The sequence below is a fragment of the Dermochelys coriacea genome, chromosome 7, assembly GCF_009764565.3.
Source record: "Dermochelys coriacea isolate rDerCor1 chromosome 7, rDerCor1.pri.v4, whole genome shotgun sequence".
NCBI lineage: Eukaryota > Metazoa > Chordata > Testudines > Dermochelyidae > Dermochelys > Dermochelys coriacea.
In genome coordinates this window covers 106267791-106295521 of record NC_050074.1, presented here as the reverse complement: position 1 = coordinate 106295521, position 27731 = coordinate 106267791, and the positions used below count along the sequence as shown (strand labels likewise).

The window sequence follows — 27731 nt, the reverse complement described above, 5'->3', positions numbered from 1 at the left end:
ATAGATAGATAGATATTTGCAAAAAACCTTTTTTCACCCTCAAACAAAATATAGACACAAATCAACACTAAAAATGTGGATTTTGGACCAAGCACACTGAGACTTAGCCCTTTTCTGCTGTGCACAGTTTTAAAAAAAGTGTGAGAGAGAGCACATTTAATCTAGCTATCAATAGCCTTTTCTTGGGGGGAAAAAAATCCAGCATAAATGATGTATTCTTATTTGCAGTTCGGAAATTGCCTTATCTTTGCCAGAGCTATTTTTTGGATAGGTTTGCAAGTAAAGATTAAACTGTAATCTTTGCTAAATGTGCTCTTCATGCTCCTGCCCACGAGAACCAATGTATTTTTACTGTTGGCATTCATCAGGGAACAGATTGAAAAGACAGCTGAGCCAGCACATCAGTTTTTACATGCATGAATATATTTTTATGTCACCAACTAAAAAAAAAAAAAAAAGGGAGGAAAGTTTGTTGGTAGTCACAAACTGAACCAAGTCTGATTATAATAATTATAATTATTATTAATAGTTTGCCAAGGATCCTGGTCTTTTAATAATCCAGACAAAATGTTCTATTGTTTAAGCAAGGAATCAAAATGTTACTGGAAATACATACAGGCATGGCATTGTTAAGAGTGTTGTTGTAGACACAGGCTCTCAGTGAGTAATCCAGCATGCAATTTTCGAACAGCTGCAGGGAATCTGCCACTTTTTCATGAAAGTCTTCTGCGGATTTATTCGCACTTGCAAAGTACAGATAATCCGAGTACAATCTGTGAATGAAATACACGTGTAAATGATGAATGAAATTCAAGAAAATCTATTTAAATTATTGAAAATAAGATAGCAACATTACTTGAGACAAGAGGGTGTGAGTGTAACATTTACCCATAAGTAAATGATCCAAAACCTGCTTAAGTTGATTTCAGCGGGCTTTGGCTCACACCTTAAGGGTCCAATCCTGTGAGTTGCTAAGCATCCTCAACTCTTATTAAAGTCAGCATCTAACAGGATTAGGCCCTAAGTAGTTAGGAGCCAATCCTTTTCTGAAGAGAAACTCTTGAAATATATCTTTTTGTTTATTCTGTATTAATTATTGTTATTCTGTATTGCAGTAATGCCCAGAAGCCCCAACTAAAAAGGGTCCTATTGTGCTAGGCTCTGAATGTACCCATAGTAAGAGACAGACCCTGCCTCAAACAGCTTACTGTCTAAACAGACAAGATGGACAAAGAGTAGGAGAAGAAACCAAGGCAAAGAAAAGTAGAGTGACTTTTCCAAGACAGCCAGTAGGAAAGCTGGAAATAGAAACCAGGTTTCCTGAGTCCTAGTCCATACTGACAGGTTTCAGAGTAGCAGCCGTGTTAGTCTGTATTCGCAAAAAGAAAAGGAGTACTTGTGGCACCTTAGAGACTAACAAATTTATTAGAGCATAAGCTTTCGTGAGCTACAGCTCACTTCATCGGATGCATTTGGTGGAAAAAACAGAGGAGAGATTTATATACACACACACAGAGAACATGAAACAATGGGTTTATCATACACACTGTAAGGAGAGTGATCACTTAAGATAAGCCATCACCAGCAGCGGGGGGGGGGGGGGCGGGGAGGAGGAAAACCTTTCATGGTGACAAGCAAGGTAGGCTAATTCCAGCAGTTAACAAGAATATCAGAGGTTTCAGAGTATGCAAGGCACTGAATTTAGCCGTATAGAGTGGCTCTCCTCTGTTTTTTCCACCAAATGCATCCGATGAAGTGAGCTGTAGCTCACGAAAGCTTATGCTCTAATAAATTTGTTAGTCTCTAAGGTGCCACAAGTACTTTTTAAGAATATCAGAGGAACAGTGGGGGGTGGGGTGGGAGGGAGAAATACCATGGGGAAATAGTTTTACTTTGTGTAATGACTCATCCATTCCCAGTCTCTATTCAAGCCTAAATTAATTGTATCCAGTTTGCAAATTAATCCCAATTCAGCAGTCTCTCGTTGGAGTCTGTTTTTGAAGCTTTTTTGTTGAAGGATAGCCACTCTTAGGTCTGTGATCGAGTGACCAGAGAGATTGAAGTGTTCTCCAACTGGTTTTTGAATGTTATAATTCTTGATGTCTGATTTGTGTCCATTCATTCTTTTACGTAGAGACTGTCCAGTTTGGCCAATGTACATGGCAGAGGGGCATTGCTGGCACATGATGGCATATATCACATTGGTAGATGCGCAGGTGAACGAGCCTCTGATAGTGTGGCTAATGTGATTAGGCCCTATGATGGTATCCCCTGAATAGATATGTGGACAGAGTTGGCAACGGGCTTTGTTGCAAGGATAGGTTCCTGGGTTAGTGGTTCTGTTGTGCGGTGTGTGGTTGCTGGTGAGTATTTGCTTCAGATTGGGGGGCTGTCTGTAAGCAAGGACTGGTCTATCTCCCAAGATCTGAGAGAGCGATGGCTCGTCCTTCAGGATAGGTTGTAGATCCTTGATGATGCGTTGGAGAGGTTTTAGTTGGGGGCTGAAGGTGATGGCTAGTGGCGTTCTGTTGTTTTCTTTGTTGGGCCTGTCCTGTAGTAGGTGACTTCTGGGTACTCTTCTGGCTCTGTCAATCTGTTTCTTCACTTCAGCAGGTGGGTATTGTAGTTGTAGGAATGCATGATAGAGATCTTGTAGGTGTTTGTCTCTGTCTGAGGGGTTGGAGCAAATGCGGTTATATCGTAGCGCTTGGCTGTAGACAATGGATCGAGTGGTATGATCTGGATGAAAGCTAGAGGCATGTAGGTAGGAATAGCGGTCAGTAGGTTTCCGATATAGGGTGGTGTTTATGTGACCATCGCTTATTAGCACCGTAGTGTCCAGGAAGTGGATCTCTTGTGTGGACTGGTCCAGGCTGAGGTTGATGGTGGGATGGAAATTGTTGAAATCATGGTGGAATTCCTCAAGAGCTTCTTTTCCATGGGTCCAGATGATGAAGATGTCATCAATGTAGCGCAAGTAGAGTAGGGGCATTAGGGGACGAGAGCTGAGGAAGCGTTGTTCTAAGTCAGCCATAAAAATGTTGGCATACTGTGGGGCCATGCGGGTACCCATCGCAGTGCCGCTGACTTGAAGGTATACATTGTCACCAAATGTGAAATAGTTATGAGTGAGGACAAAGTCACAAAGTTCAGCCACCAGGTTAGCCATGACATTATCAGGGATACTGTTCCTGACGGTTTGTAGTCCATCTTTGTGTGGAATGTTGGTGTAGAGGGCTTCTACATCCATAGTGGCTAGGACCGCTATTCCTACCTACTGCCTCTAGCTTTCATCCAGATCATTCCAGTCGATCCATTGTCTACAGCCAAGCGCTACGATATAACCGCATTTGCTCCAACCCCTCAGACAGAGACAAACACCTACAAGATCTCTATCATGCATTCCTACAACTACAATACCCACCTGCTGAAGTGAAGAAACAGATTGACAGAGCCAGAAGAGTACCCAGAAGTCACCTACTACAGGACAGGCCCAACAAAGAAAACAACAGAACGCCACTAGCCATCACCTTCAGCCCCCAACTAAAACCTCTCCAACGCATCATCAAGGATCTACAACCTATCCTGAAGGACGACCCATCACTCTCACAGATCTTGGGAGACAGGCCAGTCCTTGCTTACAGACAGCCCCCCAATCTGAAGCAAATACGCACCAGCAACCACACACCACACAACAGAACCACTAACCCAGGAACCTATCCTCGCAACGAAGCCCGTTGCCAACTCTGTCCACATATCTATTCAGGGGATACCATCATAGGGCCTAATCACATCAGCCACACTATCAGAGGCTCGTTCACCTGCGCATCTACCAATGTGATATATGCCATTATGTGCCAGCAATGCCCCTCTGCCATGTACATTGGCCAAACTGGACAGTCTCTACGTAAAAGAATGAATGGACACAAATCAGACGTCAAGAATTATAACATTCAAAAACCAGTTGGAGAACACTTCAATCTCTCTGGTCACTCGATCACAGACCTAAGAGTGGCTATCCTTCAACAAAAAAGCTTCAAAAACAGACTCCAACGAGAGACTGCTGAATTGGAATTAATTTGCAAACTGGATACAATTAACTTAGGCTTGAATAGAGACTGGGAATGGATGAGTCATTACACAAAGTAAAACTATTTCCCCATGGTATTTCTCCCTCCCACCCCACCCCCCACTGTTCCTCTGATATTCTTTTGTTTCAGAGTAGCAGCCGTGTTAGTCTGTATTCACAAAAAGAAAAGGAGTACTTGTGGCACCTTAGAGACTAACAAATTTATTAGAGCATAAGCTTTCGTGAGCTACAGCTCACTTCATCGGATGCATCCGATGAAGTGAGCTGTAGCTCACGAAAGCTTATGCTCTAATAAATTTGTTAGTCTCTAAGGTGCCACAAGTACTCCTTTTCTTTTTCTGATATTCTTGTTAACTGCTGGAATTAGCCTACCTTGCTTGTCACCATGAAAGGTTTTCCTCCTTTCCCCCCCCTGCTGCTGGTTATGGCTTATCTTAAGTGATCACTCTCCTTACAGTGTGTATGATAAACCCATTGTTTCATGTTCTCTGTGTGTGTGTATATAAATCTCTCCTCTGTTTTTTCCACCAAATGCATCCGATGAAGTGAGCTGTAGCTCACGAAAGCTTATGCTCTAATAAATTTGTTAGTCTCTAAGGTGCCACAAGTACTCCTAGTCCATACTGCCTCTCTGTATGTTTGGTATGCAATGTGATGAGGAGCTGTATCGTGGCACAATCTGTGGTCTCACTCCTGCTGTCTCTATTCAGGCAAAGTTCCCATTTAGTTCAATAGGAGTTTTGCCTGAGTAAGAACTACAGGACCTACGGTCCACATATATATACACAATACCAATATTATAAGCAACCATGCTGCAATATCTTGCTCTGCAGCTATTTACTAGCCATCTCAGCCATACAAATTTGAATTACGGTGCAAATGGCAGGGTGCACTGTGATTTCAAATATGAAATATTTGTGCAGATCATTTCAAACATTTATAGTTGCTTAAATATTACAAGACAAAGATGACAAATTCTGGTTCATTTGGATGGAAATAAAAGTGCAAAATGAAATTTTTATTTATTTTTAATCCCTGGGACTCATTAGAATCTCTAGATGTCAACATCATTTTAAAACCGAACATAAGGGAAATGCCAGGATGTGACATAAAAGATAGTTTGTCACCCCTCGAATGAGATACATGTGTCATTTTCACCTGTTTGGGGCTCATGAGATATATCCAGAGTCCTGAAAATTCTGCACCACTTCAGAGCCAATCTCTGCAGCAAGGGTGAGAGTACAGAAGTATTAGGAGCCCAAAGAATCCATTCTTGGACACAGAATTCGAGAGACCCTGAATACACTTCATTCTCCGTAACAGCATATGTTTATGTAAATCATGATCTAAATGTAAAAGTGGATTTTATTTCACAGCTGTAATGCCAGAGGAACACTGAATCCACTTCCATCTTCGATGCCCTTCCCATTTTTATTAAACCAAAACTATCAGGCTGGCCAGAGATTTCCACAGAAGCTTTAAAATACTACTTTTTATTTAGAGAGGTTAGGCCCTGTTTCAGCAAAGCACTCCGCACATGAGCACTCCCACTGGAGTCAAGCATGTGCTTCAGTGCTTTGGTGGATCAGGGCATTTATTACAGTATGAGTTTATGAACTCCTAACTCATCTAAAAAATAGAAAGACAGAAAAAGGACAAATGAAAGGGTGAGACTGAGTAGAGGAGAGAGAAGTTGGAGGAATAAAAGGATAGTGTTTCATATAGACACTCTTAATTTCTGAACTTTTAGGTTTGTTTTTAATTTCATTTTTACATATTCAAAAAACATTACTGAAAACTTGAGAAAAATTGAGAAACTGATGATGAGACACTAAGGGCTCTGTGCAACCTTTTCTCAAACCAGTGAATATGGACTCATGCAAGTAGCCCTATTGACTTCAAAGAGTATGTCTACACTACAGCTGGAAGCGTGCCTCCTAGCCCAAGTAGATGGACTTGCACTTGATCTGCTTGAGCTAGAGTGCTAAAAATAGCAGTGTGGACATTGCATGGGCAGCGGCTCAGGCTAGCCACCCGAGTCCAAGCCCACCCAACATCCTGGATCTGAGCTCTGGTGGCTAGCCCAAGCCACTGCCCATCCCACAATGTCCACATTGCTGTTTTTAGTATGCTAGCTAGAGCAGAGCTAGTACAGATCTGTCTATCCGGGCTGGGAGGCTCTCTCCTAGCTGCATTGTAGACATACATACCTGGTGCTTGCCTAAATAAGACTTCAACATGAATAAGGCTTGCACAATCAGATCCTTAGCTAGCAATGTCAGGAGGAAGGACATGATTTGTATTTACTTCAAAAAGCAAAAGATAATCTGTAGCCGTCTGTCACCAGAGACCCAATTAAGAGCCCTGTCCTGTATGGTTTCTAATTTTTGGCCACTCCCCAGCCCAGCAATTTTCTTAGCAGAATGCAGAGAATTTCCATAGAGAAATATAGATCTTGTTTGGAAAATTTAACCGGTAGGCAGTCAGAGCTTTCTGCTATTACATTTCTGCTCCTTGGCAAAATTTCAAGTGTGCATCGATTCCTCTAGATTTATCTGCAGAAGGGATATGGGATTGGGCCTACATTAGTTGCATCTTTCTGTTTATGTACTGAAACAAAACTGGTTCATGTGTGTTGAAGTTAACAGTTTTTAGCAATCTTCTACTACAACAGGAGAGAGGATTAGAATTCAAAATGATCTTAAATTGGATAATTAATCTGAAAACAATAATATGAAATTAATAATGACAAGTGTAAAGTTCTGCATTTAGGAAGGAAAAATCAAATACACAAATACAACATGGAGTATGACTAGTTAGGCAGCGGTACTGCAGAAAAGGGGCTTTCAGTGGATTACAAATTAAGTGAAAGTCAACAGTGTGATGGTGCTGGAAAAAAGGCAAATGTCACTCTGGGTTGTATTAACAGGAGTGCTGTATGTAAGCCATGGGAAGTAATTGTTCCACTCTACTTGGCACTAGTAAGGCCTTAGCTGGAGTGTCCAGTTTTGGGCCACCATACTTTCAAAAAGATGTGGACAACTGGAGACACTCCAGAGGAGAGCAAAAAAAAATTTATTTGAAAGAATTAGGCTTGCTTAGTCTAGAGAAGAGAAGACTGAGAATGGATATAACATCTTCAAATATGTAAAAGGTTGTTATAAAAAGGACAGAGATTAATCATTGTCCATGTCCACAGAAGGTAGGACAAGAAGTAATCAGGTTAGTTTGCAGCAAGGGAGATTTAAGTTAGATATTAGGAAAAACTTTCAAACCATAAGAATAGTTAACCACTGGTCCAGGTTACCTAGGAAGGTTGTGGAATCCTTCTTGGAGCTTTTCACAAACAGATTAGACACAAACCTTTCAGGAATGATCTGCCTTGACACAGAGGGACAGACTAGGTGGCCTCACTAGGTTTCTTCTCGTCCTACGTTTCTGACTGTGCACAGTCATAGACAGATTTCAATGCTCTGTTTAAGGACTGCTTGTAAAATTTCTCATGGCCACCAATGGATTTAATCCTCTCCTGTTATTTTTGCTTATGGGAAATACTGATACTTTTTAAGCATCAAGCTCCTCAGCCTCTCTACTTCAAAATTATTCTTCTCTTTAAGGAGAAGGCCATAGAGTTAAAAGCAAGCAATAATTGTAACTCTGTGTATGATTCTCAAGCACATTACTCCAATCCAGTCGCAGAAACACCAGTTCTCTTTTAAGGAACATGTTGACAAGATTCCATCATGAGAAGTGAAGGGAACAGGCTTCTGGCAGGAAAATCCTACTATCCATCCTGAAATTTAAGTCCCACTCCTAGCACCTGAGGGAGAGAACCAACGCTCTGCATATTTCCCATCCATCTGCACAGGTCAGAAGGGAAATACCAGTTGAGCAGCCAAATGTTGGAGATGGATTGTAGGAAAGCCATGAAGATGTAGGGGGGTGAGGGATCTTAGTCTCTCACAGGCCTCCATGCAGTCCTGTAGGGTCAGGCCACAACCTGCCCCTAAATAAACTGATTAGTGTAATCTGATTTTAAAAAAAAAAAAGTGTGGTAATTGTCAGAGTAGAAGGCACCAGCTTTCAGTGTTTGGCTGATGAAGGCAGGCAGGGAAATGTATGCCCCTATAAGCCCCTACTCACTGACAAGAAACAGCCACTAAGTATTTGGCTGCCCGTAATATTTTGCTGCCTTAGGCATCTGTCTGTTCTGGTGTATATGGAAGATCAGGCTGCAGAGTAGAGGATATGAGAAAAAGATGGGGGAGAAGCTGAGGGACAAAAACAGCAGAATTTAGTTATATGTGGCAGGCATTAAGCTCGCAGCAGTATCTTGTCCTGGAAGTGTAAAGTAATACATGGGCATGTAAAGACTGCTGTTTGCTAATGGCACGTTAAAAACCCTAAATGAGGATCAGGCTGGAAGAATCTCTCTCCAGGAGAATAGGATCAGGCTGACAGCTCTTGCCATCCAGGGTACGGGAGAACAGGCGTTCGCAGGAGGAACTGAGCCAGCAAGAATCATTTTGAAGATGAGCCATAATTGCAGTTTGTTTAAAAGGTTTAATTTTTCTGATTTGTTCTAATCATCTAAAATAATGTTTTTTAAATTGAAGAGCTGCTGACACCTTATGGAAAGCATTTCTCTCTCCACTCAACTGCCTATATTTTCTATATTTTTTTCCATCTGTTTTTCAATTCTAGGGACATCTGCATGAAAATAAAATCTTTGTTGATTAGGATTTCAGCTGCTCCTAGTACTTATTGCTCACTTGAAGTCATTATACTCAATCATAACTTACACCCGAGTAAATAATGTGGCCATGACCGTTATGGCACCCACAAAGGATTATGAAACAAGTCAACCCTGATACAAGCACGTGTGACTCCAGCTGAAACCAGTGGGACAATTTCTGATCTCAATTGCACTGGGAATCTACACAACTGATATCACTGGGAACTTTCCCATTGAATTCATTGGAAGCAGAATCAGGCCCTAAATGCAGGATGACTGTACTGAGCCAAAGGACAGAATAAGAGGCTCGGGGGCTGTACTGGCTGTCCAAGGCCCATATGAGACTTGCAGCAGCTGAAGACAAGCCTGGCCACACCTCTTCCCAGAATCCTGACTACACCAACACATTCCAGAATGCCTTCTGTACCAGCAGTCTCAATGTAATTGACAGCAGAATCTGGACCAATGAGAGTTGCAGCCTTTTATGACAGTTAAACTTGCTCCTATGATTTCAGATGAGGCACAAGCAAAAATGGTTTCAGAGTAGCAGCCGTGCAAATTAAATCCTAAACATACAGAATCTACTTCCCTGTAAATAGAGTTAGTGAAATGGAACTCAGTTTTTGTCTCACCCATATTACAACTGGCAAAGTGAAACACCTATATTACAGAGAATGGCTAAAGTAATGAGAAAATTCTGGATAATTAACATGAGGGAGGTACTTCAACCAGCTCTCTTGCATAAAATTACCATGTCTTAAACACTAAGGTCAGGAGTCGCATTTAACAGTTGGGAAATGCGTTTCCTGATACAGAGGATAGGAAGAGCTGGCATGGCTCTTTACCGCTGACAAACAGGAAGAAGCCACTCTGGCAGTTCTTTTTTTTGTTTTGCAAAGTCCTGATGTCAGGAAATCTAGTCAAGGAGAAACCACAGCAGATGACCTGCCACCTAATACCATGCAACCTGACTGGATATGCCAGCATCAGGGGTGGAGCTGATGTGACGTTCCTGGATTAAACATTTCAGTGCCAACTTCCACTCTCCTCCATCAGTGTAAATGGAAGGGATGTGCCCTGCTTTATTACGAAACATGTTCAGAATGCCAGCCTACGATGACTTCTTATTAAATATTTATATGTTGATTGATGTAAATCAAAGCAATTTAAATAACTGATTTTAAATCATGATTTCAAATCAGCAAGCAGGAAACCTTGATTTAAGTCATACTTTGCATTTGTACTTTAGTTATTTTTCTAAAGAGTTTGATTCTTATTGGTTGATACCAATAAACCATATTGATTTGCAATTAAATATAGCCTTCACACTAATTTTGGTGCTTCATTTGGCTCACAAGAAGGATACACACACTACACTACACACACACTTATTTAAGTAGTTATATCACTTATTTATTAAAATTCTTATATTTTATATATTTTAATTTGTTATAAAATGGTGAATGATGCATTCTTTATTCATTAGAAGGCAATTAATTTTTACTTGAGATTTGTGTCAAGTTATATTTAGATGGAAATTCAATTAAATATGCACAACACTAGCATTTTAAGGTTTTTTTATTGAATAAAACTACCATAAAAGTGCTGGATAAATAAGGAAAAAAATTATCAAAACATGTTTTGCATTTAAAACTAACTGATTTATTACACAAAAGCAAGTATTATTGGTAGTTAGTGAACTGAATGGATTGTTCTGATTAATATGTCCTTCAAGATGTTAGGATTAGTAGATCTCATCCTCTCCAATTAATTTTTATTCATATGCTGGGAAAGGGAAGCAAGCATTCCTGCTTTTTCAACTCCCAATTGATTTCTTAACTTTTAATGAACTAGTCACTGAACTCAGCTTGTTGAATAAACTGAAATAAAGAAAATATTCTCTCTGCAGCTGCTGTTGTGAAAAGTCAGTTTTTCATTTCAACTAACTTTGTTTCTAGGTGCTTATATAGGGGCTTCCACCAGTTCAGTAGTTTGACTTTCTTTAAAATTTGGCAGCACACATGTGTTGCTTAATATTTTTTGTATTTAATTTAAACAACTTGGATAGATTATAATAAGTTTAGGCCTTAGCACAGGTTGTCAATTTCCAATTGAATTTTAATTAAATTATATTATGTTAGCACCTAAATGTCCCAATGGGGACCCATTGTGCTGGGCACTACACAAACATACAAGAGACAATTCCTGCCCTGAAGGGCTAGTCTTCACATACCACCTCCTTCCTCCAGATGTAGTTTAGTGCACGGTTTCTAGCACAATGCTGATAAAATAATTATCAAAATTTACAGGACAGGAGAGAAGATGGGTTTGCTCTTCCCTCTGTTGATGAACTGGAATTTCCCTGCCGATGTTTATCTCGGACTTAGTTAAAAATGGAATAAAACTCTGTAAGAGTAATAATGGGATCTCACCTTGTAATCACCTAATAACATTTAGCTAGTTCATGTTGATACAGGAACTGATTAAGACATAGGCACTATGGGTATGTCTACACTGCAATTAAACAGGCATGGCTGGCCCATATCACCCACTCAGGCTCATGTTTAATTTTGGTGTAGACATTCAGGCTCAGGCCTCCAATTAAACAGCTCCTTAGCCCAAGCCACACAAGCTCGTCAGCTTACATAGGCCAGCCATAGGTTTTTAACTGCAGTGTAGACATATTCTGTGGGTCCAATCCAATGCCAACTGAAGTCAATGGCAGTTTTCCCACTGGTTCAGTGGGTGCTGGATCACACCTCAGAGGCACAAGCCTAGAGTCTCAGCTCAAGAGTTATATGATGACATCAACTGATGATCTGACTTTATATTTCTAAAATCCTGAAAACGTGACCCAAGTGATACCAGTGCCTGAGTCTGTAGATAGCCTTTAAATATAGTTCTGCTCTCAAATGGGAGAACTGCCCCATGCATTTTAATGGGTTATTAATTCAGCATTGTGCTGTTCTGGGGGCCTCTGATAACACTCACCCAGAGGGATAGTATAAGTGGGTAACCCTGGATGCCATCACCCTATAATGTTTTTTCTGGGGTGGTAGCCTGCCCAAACAAACATGTTTGTTGGACCCCACCAGCATAGTAGATGCCTTTTACGTGGGTGAGCCATGGCAGTGCGGCAGGGCACACTGAAACCCATGAAGTATGTGTCTAGCGCTGGAATTATTTGGTGCAGCCCTGTTTTGGTTAGCCTCGTAAAAATTATGTGCTTCCCCTCACCCCCATTTTTGTGGCCCTCAATATATTGCCTTTATCTTTAAGTTATGTATCTGGCCAGATGTGTCTAGATCAGTAGTAAAGGAGAACTAACATCAAAAGTTCTCCAGTGCTATAAAAAATTGGAGAAAGTACACCACTGTAGATTCTTGCTACTTGCATGTGGCATTAGAGGCTACCTAGAGAGGCATGGCCCAAAACCACAAGCTACAGCATACCTGGGAAACTCTGGCCTAAACTGTGTGGTCCTTATAACGTCAGTGAAGACTATCTACTCTTCCACTAACCTCTTAGGTCCCCTCACTGCTTTTCTGTGCAAGCTAGGGATTTTTTTACCTGAGACCTTGTCCTTGAAGGACGGTGAAGCCCTAGCCTGCAGATGGTTGAACTGCCCTGAAAATGTATATTTGACAAAATGTGTTGTTGCCATGAAGGGACTATGGATCATGCTGCACACTTCACTCTGCTCCACAGGGCGTCTGTTCTTTGCTTTTGCTACCCTCTGCACTACACTGCAAACGAGACCACAGTACAAATCCCCCTCTACTGACATCCTGCTAGGGCACAGCTGCCCAGGGAAGAGCTAAAACTTAAATGGAAAAAAAAAAAGCTGTTTGTGTCTAATACACAGGAAAAATAGTTCAAGAACAGTTTATCTTTGTAAAAGTTCAACCCCACACCACTGCCAAAGTCAGCAAGACAAGGATGACCTGTTAAGTAAGTGTTAGCTGTGGAAGTTAAATATGTCCCAGACATTTTAGCTTAGTACTTTACCAAGTCTTTCCAAGATTTTAACAAACAAACAAAAAAACCTTGTATAAAGAAAAGGAGGACTTGTGGCACCTTAGAGACTAACAAATTTATTTGAGCATAAGCTTTCGTGAGCTACAGCTCACTTCATCGGATGCATTCAGTGGAAAATGCAGTGGGAAGATTTATATACACAGAGAACATGAAACAATGGGTGTTACCATACAGACTGTAATGAGAGTGATCAGGTAAGGTGAGCTATTACCAGCAGGAGAGCCGGGGGGAGGGAAGAAACCGTTTGTAGCGATAATCAAGGTGGGCCATTTCCAGTAGTTGACAAGAACGTCTGAGGAACAGCGGCAGGGGAGGGGGAACAAACATGGGGAAATAGATTTACTTTATGTAATGACCCATCCACTCCAGTCTTTATTCAAGCTTAAGTTAATTGTATCCAGTTTGCAAATTAATTCCAATTCAGCAATCTCTCGCTGGAGTCTGTTTTTGAAGGTTTTTTGTTGAAGAATTGCCACTTTTAGGTCTGTAAATCGAGTGACCAAAGAGATTGAAAAACCAGTCGGAAAACACTTCAATCTCTTTGGTCACTCGATTTACAGACCTAAAAGTGGCAATTCTTCAACAAAAAACCTTCAAAAACAGACTCCAGCGAGAGATTGCTGAATTGGAATTAATTTGCAAACTGGATACAATTAACTTAGGCTTGAATAAAGACTGGGAGTGTATGGGTAATTACACAAAGTAAAACTATTTCCCCATGTTTATTCCCCTCTCCCCCCACCCCCGCTGCTGCTGTTCCTCAGATGTTCTTGTCAACTGCTGGAAATGGCCCACCTTGATTATCACTACAAAAGGTTCCCCCTCCCGCTCTTCTACGGGTAACAGCTCACCTTACCTGATCACTCTCGTTACAGTCTGTATGGTAACACCCATTGTTGCATGTTCTCTGTGTATATAAATCTCCCCACTGTATTTTCCACTGAATGCATCCAATGAAGTGAGCTGTAGCTCACGAAAGCTAATGCTCAAATAAATTTGTTAGTCTCTAAGGTGCCGCAAGTCCTCCTTTTCTTTTTGAGGATACAGACTAACATGGCTGCTACTCTGAAACCTTGTATAATTTGATTTGGGAGCCATTCCCAATCTTCCTTTTAAATATTCTGCCCCTTTGGAGATATAAACCCTACTACCCATTGTTCCTAATTTGAATTGAAGCACTACCCAGTGCCAGTTATTTTTTTTCAAATGTTATTAAATTGAAAATTTCAAAACACTTGGAATGAAGCCATAAATATTTACAAAATCTAAAGTTAATTATAAATCAATAAAGCTACAGGGATTTTACAAGTATTAACACTTATACCAGAAAAGAACTAGACCTCGGGCATATAAATGGTATAAGTACAGTTATTACAGCTTTAAAAAAAAAAAAACCTCTCGTTTCTAGCGAGAAAGAATTCCATGCATTGCTTTATTGCTAACCTTTCAACAGGATCCCTCAGCATGATGATAAGTTTGGCATGGGGCTGGAAAGCATGGATGAAATCCTGGATTAAAAATGGAGGTTCTCCATCAGTACTGTTGTCATAGAAGAAAACCCAGGCATTGTTATCCCACATTGTAGAAGCACTGGCCTCTCCTAGAAATGAAAAGTATTTACAATGAGTATCTGTGACTATTTTTTTTCTTTACATTGGTACAAAAGATATAGATCCTGATCCTCAGCTGGTGTAAATCAGTCTGGCTCCATTGACTTTGATGGACTTAAGGTGATTTACAATGGCTGAAGAACTGGCCCATCTTTCTGCAGAATCAGGAAGTTCTTACTGCTTAAATGTAGTTATAGTTAAAGACACTTTTATATAATTACACAAATTATCACCATCATATGCAGTACTTCTGAAAATGGTTGATGAATATGCAAATATATTTAACTTTAAAAGGGTGTGACCAATTATATAATGCACAGAATTTGTACTCTAGTGGTATTATAACTATTTCCTACTGTCCAGACAGGAAGAACTTATATCCCATCAAGATTTTCAATTCCACCTTATCTTTAAGGTACTTTCTAAAAGTTACTTTTAACACTTCCCTAATTGCAGGGAAGCCAGACCTAAGTGAATGACATCATTTGTAATTGGCCAGCCAGATAAAAAATGTAAAGAACCAGACCAGACAATCAGTGTTGTTTAGCCCATGAACTGAGGATTTGAGAGATACACAGGCAATGTAGGAATAAAAGCATCAGTCTGCTTGGCTGTGTCACAGTGTATTGAATCTCTCCTTCTCCTTGGTTATTATTGGAGCTTTATTATACACTATAAGAGATACTGTACAATAGCATCATGTCCCATAGTCTCAAGTACAGATACGCACTTAAAAGGAAGACAAAATAAATTGATTTCACAATGAATAATAAAATACAGTTAAAGACCAGATTCTGATGTCTTTAGGTCAAGAAAAACTTTACTCTGAAAGCAGTGTCATTTATTTTAATAGGACTACTCCTGGAGTAGGTTGCTACTCAGTAACTACAGTTGCTACTCAGTAACTACTCAACTGAGTAAAGGATATCAGAATCTAGCCAATAGTGCCACATACTACATCTATCTTTTAAACTGTACTGTCTCCTTCTGCTGAGTAATACTAAAACTTATGAGACAAAATTTGCTTCAACAAAATGTACGCTTTAGCCTTTTTCAAGCTCTCTCTTTTTGCCAGTGTGGGAGGCACTAATTTCTGTTAATGAGTTTTGGAACCAAAGGGATGAGGGGGAAAAAAAACTAAAAACCTTGTAATTGATAGTTCTGTACAAGCACATATACGCACAAGTACATATATGCAAATATATTCTTATTGTAGGAAATTTTCCTTTTCTCTTTCTTTGCCTCCTCTTCTTCTTTATATTTGAATCCTCATTTTTGGAAAAATCCAATCAAGTTTTTAAATTTAAAATAAAAATTGCCAAAGCCTTTATACTAAAAAAGCATTTATCACTTCCTTTAGGCTCCACTTTTACTTAATGTACTTCACTAAAAGAGCCTGGAAGTCATTAGAGACCAGAATTATTTACTGATATTCTCATTGCCATTGTTTTGACAGGAAATATTGGGGCTCAACAGTCTAAGACTGGAAGTCCAGAAGATATTTGGTTTCTCATTCCAAATCAATTATAAACACTATTACATGACTTTGAGCAGATTATCTGACATGTTAGTTCAGTAGCAGTCAGTTCAGCTCAAAAGCTGGGTAAAGTGGAACCGCAGAAGACTAAATGCAGCATTGGAGCAAAATCCCCCCACCAAACGAGGAGTGAGAGTCTGTATTTGTATTAGCAGTGTAACAAACAAGGTCCAGAGCTGTAAATATGTGTGAAGGCATATGTGGAATATAAATCCTGCATGGACTGAATAAGAGCAATGCATTTAGATATATGAGTACTCTGACAATCCAGATTGGCACAGCTTCTCTGAAGTCTATGAATTACACCGATTTTAAGACAGATAATTTGCCCCACAACTCCAGCCAATTTAAGAGCTCTGTTAGGCCCCAGATGCATTGGAACCAATGTTGTCCTGCTATATGGGAAGAGGGTAGGAAGTGAGGAATCCAGACAGACAGTGGGCTCCATCCATCCTATTGCACAGAGGTGTTTGGGGGGCCAAGCAGCTGTCCAGGGCATGGGTGCAGGCACAAGCATGTGTCCATATATTCATGAATCTACCCACCAAGGAAGCAGTGGACAGCAGCTACAGAGGCTATAGTAACTGTGCCTGAAAGTCTCTGAAAATAATCAGCAGCCTTTCATCTATCTAGCCAGCCAGCTATCCCACAGACATAAGCGTGGTGTCTGAACAATTAAAATATTCCTATTCAACACATGTTGAATTAATCACTATTATATCCACTGCATTTATATATCAAATTATCATAGCACAATCAAATATATACTAATTTTTCCTATGGATTTAAAGCACATACTGTATGATTAAACTGCCTACTTTCATTAAAGAATAAATTTACACTGTCCTTATCTTGAGATTAATGGAGTAAAATCATGTCATGTTTTCATAAAACATTCTTGTGAATTTATCAGATTAATGATTGTAAATAAAAAAGTCCTGCTTAGAATGCCTGAAGCTAGAACAGCAGTGTACTTTATAGGTCTTCTAAAGATCTACTGTTTTATTTGAGAAAATATATTACCCAATAAAGATATGACTCAAAGATGGTTAGAATTTGAAAATACTGTTGCATGACAAAGTTAAAGGAATGTTTATCGTTTTAAATAAATTTACCTTTTTAATAATCTGAAGTTTAACAATGCAGCATTCTAAGGAAACCTGATTTTCATACATCATGTAGACTGTCTCTAGACTAAACTGTTTTTTTTACTGAGGTCATAAAAAACTGATTTAATGAGCATAATAATTCAGAACTTTTCCTGCAAACTTAATAAGGGCCAAAGTAACCTAAGTGATAAGGGAGCTGAGACTACAGAAAATACATGAACTTTAGAAAAAGCTGTAACAAGAGGTAAAAGTACTTTAAAATATACGCTGCTAATTTAAATAAGTGAACTGAGTTTATCTAAGTGTTCAATACTGTGAAAGTATTGTAGACTGTAATATAAAAAGCAGGAATATCTGCAGATGTCCCTGATGGCAGAACTTCACAGGACCCAATACTGCAATGTTGCCAGGCACAGCACATCCAATGAAAGCAACCTGCCTCCAGAGGAAAACAAATAATGCACCTATCTGTAGATGGAGGCCTTAACTGACATCAATGGCCCTCTGCTATGATTAACTTACCCCAGACACAAGACACTTTGATTAAGCTTACTTTACCATCACTATAAATGTTACAGCTAATTTAGTATCATTGACATATATTCATAAGTAGTATTTGCAGTACCAATGATGATGTGGTTCATCTTGCTGTGCCCTTTAGTTACATCACTCTGTAACACACCCTGAATCTGATGTGCTGCCAAGTCAAACAGATCAAGGTAATCTTCCACTGGGTAGCGATCATGAAATCCATCCCTCAGACGAATTATTCCTAAAAACAAAACCCTAATAAGTAAAAAAGAAGCTAGAAAATGAAACTCAAGAGCCAGATCCACAGTTGGAGTAAATCAGCAAAACTCCATTGACATCAATACATCTACAGCATTTGACACCAGCAAAGGATTAAGCCAAGGAGCATAACATTAAGATAAAAAGCCAATTATGAAGTAGTGGTGATTCAAGATACTACAATACTAAGATATAAATTCATTCTGAGAGGAAATATTTTAAAGTGCTATGTTTTATAGACCCTGAATGAATAGCTTGAACTTTCTTCTAAGTTTAGCTTTTGAAATGAACATAGAGGGCCAGATTCTGCTCATTTACACCAGGGTAACTGGAGTCACTTCACTTTGGTGTGCCTGACAGAAAAATCTGGCTCTGAATCTGTCAATCGCACCCACACTTAAACCGAAAATCAGCAGAACAACAACATGGACCGTCTTTCAAATTTGAAGAAAACAGCACCTTTCTGCAATTCCTAGCTTCAACAACAATTTTGCCTAAGGGTGAATGGATTTCACAGACACTTTCAAACAAGATGGGAAGGGGGAAATTAAAAAATTTGGAGGAGATGTTTTGTTAATTAATTCTTTTCACCTACCAATCTAATTAATAATAATAGTAAATTGAACTGGTAACAAAATTATATCAAGGTATAATTCCTATTTTATTCTTTTGAGGTGGATCCAATTCCTATGAAAGCCAATAGCAAAACACTCCAATCCCTATGCTACTTTTTCCTCTATATTCACCTTGCAGTATCACCAGCCCTCATTCTTCATCTCCAGCATCACCAGCCCCTCTTAGGCATCCTCTGCTCCTTTTCCCTTTTTTGTTCCTGCTCTCGCCACTTGTTGCTGATCCTCTTCCCATTTCCCCATTCCCTCTTGTGTGTTCCCCCCCAGTCTCTGCATTCCTGCTTCTTATTCTAGAGATTAGTAAGGCCCAGCTCTAAGAAACTGCCCTTGCCTTACTTTGATTTACCCATTCTGGCTCTTCAATTGCAAATTATGCCAATTTAGATCTATGGGAGTCTAAGAGCCAGGGAGTTTATTAATGTAAGGAAATCTAATGTTACACTTTACCTCTGAATCTGGCCATCTCTCCCATATGCACCATCATGGCAGACACACTCAGCCGAGATGCTTTGGCTGACAAGCTCTACGTTTAAATCTCTGGAGATTAGAAGCAGGGTATTCTCTGTGGAAGGTTCTAGGATCTGAAATTCACTCCCTCCATTGATCTGATAGAACTTGAGCCTATTAACTATCAGGTCATGATATAAGGCTTATCATTTATTTCCAGGTTTCAGAGTAGCAGCCATGTTAGTCTGTATTTGCAAAAAGAAAAGGAGTACTTGTGGCACCTTAGAGACTAACAAATTTATTTGAGCATAAGCTTTCGTGAGCTACAGCTCTCTTCATCGGATGCAGCTTCATCTGATGAAGTGAGCTGTAGCTCACAAAAGCTTATGCTCAAATAAATTTGTTAGTCTCTAAGGTGCCATTTATTTCCAGGCTTTTGCCAGAAGGGCTGACTGTGAAGAATGAATTTGATTTTAATAGATTTTTAAGTCTAGGCGAAAATGCATTATGATCATCTACTCTGACTTTCTGCTTTGTACAGCCCATAGAATTTCACCCAGTGATTCCTAAAGCAGAAGGAATTGTTTCTTTCCTATTATGTCTAATTTGGTGGGGAAAATCTATTTGATTGTACTTGTGCTATACTGTATGATTCCTAAATTATGACTGTGCACTCAAAATATCTGGTGGGCACATTTTAGAAATCTCAATATAATAATAAATTAAATACATTATTTATGGTAACGGACAAGGAAAAAATAATGTGGAAAGGGAGATATTTATCTATCCTTTTCTTCATTCATTTTGTTTCCGTGTGTGTGTGTGTGTGTGTGTGTGTGAATACACACAAATAAAAAGATACCTCCTTTTCCATGTGTGTGGGGTCAAGATTTATATGTCTAGCCAGAGAAACGCAGAGTGCCTCCAATCTCAATTCAGCCAAATTCTGAAATCCTAACTCACGTTTTACTCAGTCTTCACTCAAGGATATTTATATAAATAAACCATTTGTGGTATATATATGAACATTACACAAAATATGACAGATGTTATTAGAAGTGAATCAGGAAAGTTGGGCTTCTCCAAGGTCTAGTCTACACTACAGAGTTAGGTCAGTGCAAGACAGCTTATATTGACCTAACTATGGAAGTGCCTACACTTTTTCACTCGTGCTGACATAACTGCCCTGCTATGCCGACTTAACTCCATCTCCATGAGCGGTATAGAGTCAAGATCAATATAGTTAGGGCAACGCAGTGTCAGTGTAGACACTGCATTGCTTATGTTAATGGTTACTAGCTTTCAGGAGCTATCCCACAATGCCCCACACTGACAGTACAATTGATACAAGTGCTCCCACGGATATCAGGAGCAAGCTGCAGACATGCACAAGCAATGTGATTACTGTGGTGACTGTACGCCGACATATGTTAAGTCAACTTAATTTTGTAGTGTAGGCATGGCCTAAGTCTGAGCCAACTTTCTACTGAGCTGCTGTTCCAGAAATGAAACACTGTTATGTGTTCACTAAAGGCTACTTTTCAAGAAGTAAAGAAGAAAACAAATAAAATCCAAAAAGGGCAGGTAACCATTTCCCTGTGCAGGATATAAAACCCAAGCAAAATAAAAAGATAAAACACATTAGCAGAAAAAGTATATGCTTTTAAACCAAACTAAGGAATACAATCATAGAAATGTATGACTTGAAAGGACCTTGACAGGTCATTTGGTCCTGTCCCCTGCATTGAAGCAGGACAAAATACTACCTTGACAGGTGTTTGTCTAACTTGTTCTTAAAAACGTCCAATGACAGAGACTCCCCAGCCTTCCTAAGGAATTTATTCCTGTGCTGAACTACCCTTACATTTAGGAAGTTTTTCCTAATGTCTAACCTATAGTTCCGTTGCTGCAATTTAAGCCCATTGCTTCTTGTCCTGTGGTTACAAAGAACAATTCATCACCCTCCTCTTTATAACAATTTTTACATACTTAAGATTTATGTCCCCCCTCAGTCTTCTCTTCCATAGACGAAACAAACTCAGTTTTTCCCTCGTAGGTCACGTTTTTTCATAGATTCATAGATATTAAGGTCAGAAGGGATCATTATGATCATCTAGTCCCAACCTCCTGCACAATGCAGGCCACAGAATCTGACCCACCCACTCCTGCAAAAAACCTCTCACCTATGTCTGAGCTACTGAAGTCCTCAAATCATGGTTTAAAGACTACAAGGAGCAGAGAATCCTTCGGCAAGTGACCCATGCTCCATGCTACAGAGGAAGGCGAAAAACCTCCAGGGCCTCTCCAATCTGCCCTGGAGGAAAATTCCTTTCCAACCCCAAATATGGCGATCAGCTAAACCCTGAGCATATGGGCAAGATTCACCAGCCAGATACCCAGGAAAGAATTCTCTGTAGTAACTCAGATCCCACCCCATCTAACATCCCATCACAGGCCATTGGGCCTATTTACCATGAATATTTAAAGATCAATTAATTGCCAAAATCATGTTATCCTATCATACCATCTCCTCCATAAACTTATCAAGTCTAATCTTAAAGCCAGATAGATCTTTTGCCCCCACTGCTTCCCTTGGAAGGCTATTCCAAAACTTCACTCCTCTGATGGTTAGAAACCTTCGTCTAAATTCAAGTCTAAACTTCCCATTGACCAGTTTATATCCATTTGTTCTTGTGTTCACATTGGTACTGAGCTTAAATAATTCCTCTCCCTCTCCGGTATTTATCCCTCTGATATATTTATAGAGAGCAATCATATCTCCCCTCAACCTTCTTTTAGTTAGGCTAAACAAGCCAAGCTCCTTAAGTCTCCTTTCATAAGACAGGTTTTCCATTTCTCGGATCATCCTAGTAGCTGTTCCAGTTTGAATTCATCCTTCTTAAACATGGAAGGCCAGAACTGTACACAGTATTCCAGGTGAGGTCTCACCACTGCCTTGTATAATGGTACTAACACCTCCTTATCTCTACTAGAAATACTTCGCCTGATGCATCCCAAGACCGCATTAGCTTTTTTCACAGTCATATCACATTGGCGGCTCATAGTCATCCTATGATCAACCAATACTCCAAGGTCCTTCTCCTCCTCCGTTACTTCTAATTGATGTGTCCCCAGCTTATAACTAAAATTCTTGTTATTAATCCCTAAATGCATAACCTTACACTTCTCACTATTAAATTTCATCCTATTACCATTACTCCAGTTTACAAGGTCATCCAAATCTTCCTGTATGATATTCCGGTCTCTCTCTAAATCGGCAATACCTCCCATCTTTGTATCATCCACAAACTTTATTAGCACACTCCCACTTTTTGTGCCGAGGTCAGTAATAAAAAGATTAAATAAGATTGGTCCCAAAACCAATCCCTGAGGAACTCCACTGGTAACCTCCCTCCAGCCTGACAGATCACCTTTTAGTAAGACCCACTGTAGTCTCCCTGTTAACCAATTCCTTATCCACCTTTCAATTTTCATATTGATCCCCATCTTTTCCAATTTAACTAATAATTCCCCATGTGGCACAGTATCAAACGCCTTACTGAAATCTAGGGAAATTAGATCCACTGCGTTTTCTAGGCCTTTAATCATTTTTTTTGCTCTCTTCTAGATTTTCTTCAATTTAGCTACATCTTTCCTGAAGTGTGGTGCTCAAAACTGGACACAATACACCAGCTGATGCCTTGCCAGTGCTGAGTATATGGGGGAGAATTACTCCTCATGTCTTGCATGCAACACTCCTGCTAATACATTCCTGAACGATGTTCGCTTTTTTTGCAACAGTTTTACATTGTTGATGCATATTTAGTTCGTGATCCACTATAACCCCCAGATCCATTTCTGCAGTACTTCTTCCTAGGTAGTCATTTCCCATTTGGTATTTGTGCAGTTGATATTCCTTCTTAAGTGGAGTACTTCGCATTTGTCCTTATTGAATTTCATCTCATTAAATTCAGACCACGTTTCCAGTTTGTCAAAACCATATTGCATTCTAATCCCGTCCTCTAAACCACTTACAACCCCTTCTAGCTTAATATCAATCACAAATGTTTTGAGTGTACTCTCTATGCCATTATCCAAATCATTGGTGAAGAAAATGAATAGAACCAGACCCAGGACAGAACTCTCTGAGATCCCACTCAATATGCCCTTCCAGCTTGATTGTGAACTATTCTCTGAATATGGTTTTCCAGTCAGTTGTAGACCCACCTTATAGTAGGTTCATCTAGGCTATATTTCTCTAGTTTGTTTATGAGACGGTTATGTGAGACAGTATCAAAAGCCTTACTAAAGTCAAGATATAACACATCTACTGCTTCCCCTGCATCCACAAGTCTTGTTACCCTGTCAAAGAAGGATATTAGGTTGGTTTCGCATAATTTGTCCTTGACAAATCCATATTAACTGTTGCTTATTACCTTATTTTCTTCTAGGTGCTTGCAAATTGATTGGTTTATTTGCTCAGTGATCTTTCTGGGTACTGAAATTAAGCTGACTAGTCTATAATTTCCTGGGTTGTCCTTATTTCCTCTTTTTTAGATGGGTACTATATTTGCCCTTTTCCAGTCCTTTGGTATTTCTCCCCTCTTCCTCCGATATACTCCTCTATCATTTTATCAAAAGTTAATGGGGGACTTACTCATAATTTGAAGGGATTACTCTTTGAAGAGTTATGCTTCTATTTCAGTAGCTGCAGTTCTTTTGAAATATTAGAATACATGTTTACTCACCAAATCGCTTTCTTGTCCACCAGTGTGGTTCTTTAATTGCTGAGAATCTAACATCCGGGTGTAACCTGAGCCTGTCATAAAGATCAGTTGTTCCACATTTTGGCTGGCCTATTATGTAGAAATGAGGAAGACAGCGCAGCCGATAGTGCTTATCCTTATAATGATACAAGTGGTTCCAAAATACTTTTCTGAGGTAATCAAATATGGTCCGAAAACGCTTTGAATACAGTGCATATGAGTTTGTTGTGTAAGGATCTGTGGTAGTATTGCCTCTATAGTCTTCATACCAACATGGATTCTTGCTATTTGGAAGGAATTTATTAGGAATTACTGAAAACATCTGCAACATAAAGAACAGTAATTTCAGTCAAGGCAGCAGCAAAGTTTATAATCACACTTTCTTATTTAACACAATTAGTGAACACAATGCAACCACTATTATCATAATCTTTCTATTTTTTTTTTTTTTGGCAATTGCACAATGGAGGTAAACCTCTCCTGTTGACCGAACTGGAGCCAGATCCTGCACAGCTGCACGAGGTGGAGAGAGGGTGCAGAGCTAGATGGAGAAAGGAGAATATTCATACACTCATCGGTTTTAAGGCCAGAAGGGACAACTATGATCATCTAGTTTGACTTCCTGCATAACACAAGCCACAGAATTTCACTGTCATTCCTACTGTGGAGGAATACTTCCTCCTGAATCCATAAGCGAATGTGATAAATCCCAGTAATTTATGGTCAAAGTACTGCACTTAATCAAGAGTCATACAATACTTCTCACAGCTTCCCCGGAGAATATGCATCCCCATACCACCCCAATGGCTGCTGGCACTTTCAGAGTCCAGCCCAATTCCTGTCAAAGACAATGGAAAGGCTCCCAATGACATGAGTGGGGATTGGCTTAGATCCTAAAGAAACAACTGAGCCCATAAATATTTAAGAATAAAACTGAACAGATTTTCCGTTGTATTGTATCACTTAATACCAGACGTTGGCTTTTTTGGGGGCTGGGGGGAAGCGGTCGTTAGGGGCGTTAATGACGGAAAAGATTGAGGACAAAATCACTGTAGTAAAAAACCATCTTCTGCTGTTAGCTCTATCAGGTCTAACCAGAGGCATTGTATGACTCTTTAAGTTCTGTACTTTGACGACAAATTGAGCACTTCCAGCCTCCATCAGCCAAATCCTGAAATCCTAACTCAAGTTTTACTCAGCCTTCACTCAGGGATAAATCTCATTTCTGATTTTACTGAAAGATTTCCCAATTTAGCCAATTGACTCCAATGGGAGCTGAGATGCTCAGCCTTCTCAGGATCAGGCCTTATCTTTATGCTGCAAGCTCAGCTACACTCTATGGAACCTGCTGGACTCTGTAATACTACTTAATTTAAGGAATCCTTAAAATAAGCTTGCAAAGAATAATCATTAGGAACACTGATTTAGCCAAAGATAAAATAATCAGATCAAATTAACTTCCAGTTTTTAATTCTGAAATACAAGATTTGCATGCGTGATTGGTATACCAATTACTAGATTTCTGGGAAAGCACACTAGCAATTCAGTTATTAAAGGAGGCTGTTTTTTATTTATCAGTTAAATGTTTTGGCACATCTGACTAACTCCTCTGAATTATTTTGAATAAAACGACAAGGAATAAGTTCAATATAATTATACTACTCTGGCAAGATTGTCAGACTTCTTGTCTCAGATGTTCAGATCATTTATATAATCCATCTGTTTTGCCTGTGGCTCAAATACAAATGATACATACATACACATACACATTATATATATTACACACACACACACACACACACACACACACACACAGAAACATGCATGGAATAACAGGAAATTATTGACTAAGGTGAAGATGCAAATTTACAAGACTTGTGTGTGGTCATCCCTGCTTGATGGTTCAGTAACGTGGACTACACATGTTAGGCACATAAGGAAACTGAATAGTTTCCACATGAGATGCCTGCACAAGATTCCGAAAATAAAGTGTGAAGACAAAATACCAAACACAGAGGTGTTGGAGCACGCAGACTGACACACTTAGAAACCACTATCCAGAAGAAGAGGTTGCAATGGCTTGGTCATGTCAGGAGAATGGGAGAAGACTGTATCCTCAAGAATATTTTGTACACTGAGATTCGAGCCAGCTCTAGAAAGCAGGGTCACCCTTTATGTGTTACAATGATGTGTGCAAAAATGACATGACGTTGTTCAGCATCAATGTAGAAAGCTGGGAGGAGCGCACAGAATCTCAGTGCAGAATATCTGGCACTGGATACAGCTCAACATGAACAGCTTTGATCTAGAGGATGGAAGCAAAGCAAGAAAGAAGAAAGCAGCATGCTGTAATCTTGGACTACAACTCAGACAACACATGAAACTGTGAAATTTGTAACAAGCTGTGTTGCTCTCGTTTTGGGCTTGTCAGCCATAAGTGGATTCATCAGGCACTTGATTAGACCTCTTATGCATACACCATGGTCCAGTGACTTGACAATTGCATATTATACATATATAGATGTATCTATCCATCTGTAGAGACAAGTCTGCAACAGTTGGTGTTCCAGATCCTCAGATGGCATAAACTGGCATATCGACTTCAATTGAGCTATACTGTTTTACCTCATCTAGGATTCAGCCCAGAATACTTGAAACAAACAAACAAAAAAACATACATCAGTTTCAGGGGAGTTTAGTTTATACTTACATGCAGTTCTTGTTTCTTCAGGTCTTCTAAATCTGGACGTTGTCTGTTTATAAACTCAATCTTTGAAGTAATAGTGTCAATAATTAATTTAATGCTTGGAAAATCCTTTACATATGAAATATTAATTTTAGAAGGCTGGTAATGGTCTTTCATTTCACTAAGGCTTTCATTGTCCATTAAGTTTGGATTGCCAGTAAAAGCTCCATAATGGAATGGTGAAGGTATTAGCAATAGGCCATGTTTGGCTCCAGTCAGTATGTATGATGCCATCACTAAAGTCATTATTATCAACCCAAATATCAAGCTGCATAGCTTCCCTTTCCTCAAGCAAAAAAATCCATTCCAGCTTTCATTTTGATCAGTCCTTACTTCCAAAACTGCAAGCAAGTTCATCTGCTTACTATCCACATACAAAGGAATTATATTTTCTTGTTTGCACATAGGACACTTCTGGTTATTATGATTAGACCCACGGCATCTGAAACAGTGTTTGTGCAAGTCATTTGGTAATAACTGTATGCAACAATTAATGCAATGCCTCATATTAGTACCGTTAAACTGCTATATTAATGAGCCATGAATAGCCATAAAATATTTCTGACGCATACAAATTATTTTCTGAAAACGTGAAATAATTTAATTCCTTGCATTATTATATATGTAGTAATTCAAAAAGCCAGGTTCAAACCAAACACCTAAAATATGCTGAAATTAATATACTGTCCTCAGTCACAAATGAAAATAATACAAATAAAGGTACTGTGGACATGTTTCATAAAGATTTGGCTCCTTAAGAGAAATCTAGGTAAATAAAAAGCAACCACAAGTCTTGCTCAAGTTTTTCCCATGAACAAATGAGATGGAAGAAACTTCACTATATAGTGTGAAGTACACAAAAAATAAAACAGACTCATTGTCCTCTGATGTATTAGGAGTAAGCAATATATGTAGCCCAGACAGAAGGTGCCTTGGAAAAAAGTCCCATATGCTCTCAAAAAAGGTAGGTTCCAAAACAGAGTGCTGCTTCTGAAAGTTTCATCTACATAAAGGTAGCTTCAAAGATCTGTGTTGCATAACCTAAAATAAAACAAAACAAAAAATATATAGGATATATGCCAAGGATAAGATATTGTATTGCTGCTGATTAATGTAAGTACGATCTATAACTTGCAAACAAATTCTTAGTTAATTAGCAAACTGAATAGAAATGTATCTTCTACGTAAAAACAAAAAAGTATAGTTACAAAACACACACACACACACACACA

General features: G+C 39.3%; 1 protein-coding gene across 7 annotated transcripts in view; it reads right to left on the bottom strand.

Moving 5' to 3' along the window:
• Positions 1-27731, bottom strand: part of CHST15 (carbohydrate sulfotransferase 15) — a 115616-nt gene that overhangs the window by 11336 nt on the left and 76549 nt on the right. For all 7 annotated transcript variants that reach the window (XM_043518589.1, XM_038410746.2, XM_038410747.2 and 4 more), the window contains exons 2-6: positions 26464-27540; positions 23736-24075; positions 17745-17891; positions 14307-14463; positions 617-773 (exon numbers count right to left, since the gene is read on the bottom strand). In XM_043518589.1, the coding sequence (XP_043374524.1) occupies positions 617-773; positions 14307-14463; positions 17745-17891; positions 23736-24075; positions 26464-27006 (1344 nt within the window). In that variant the 5' untranslated portion in view covers positions 27007-27540. The remainder of the gene's footprint in view (positions 1-616; positions 774-14306; positions 14464-17744; positions 17892-23735; positions 24076-26463; positions 27541-27731) is intronic.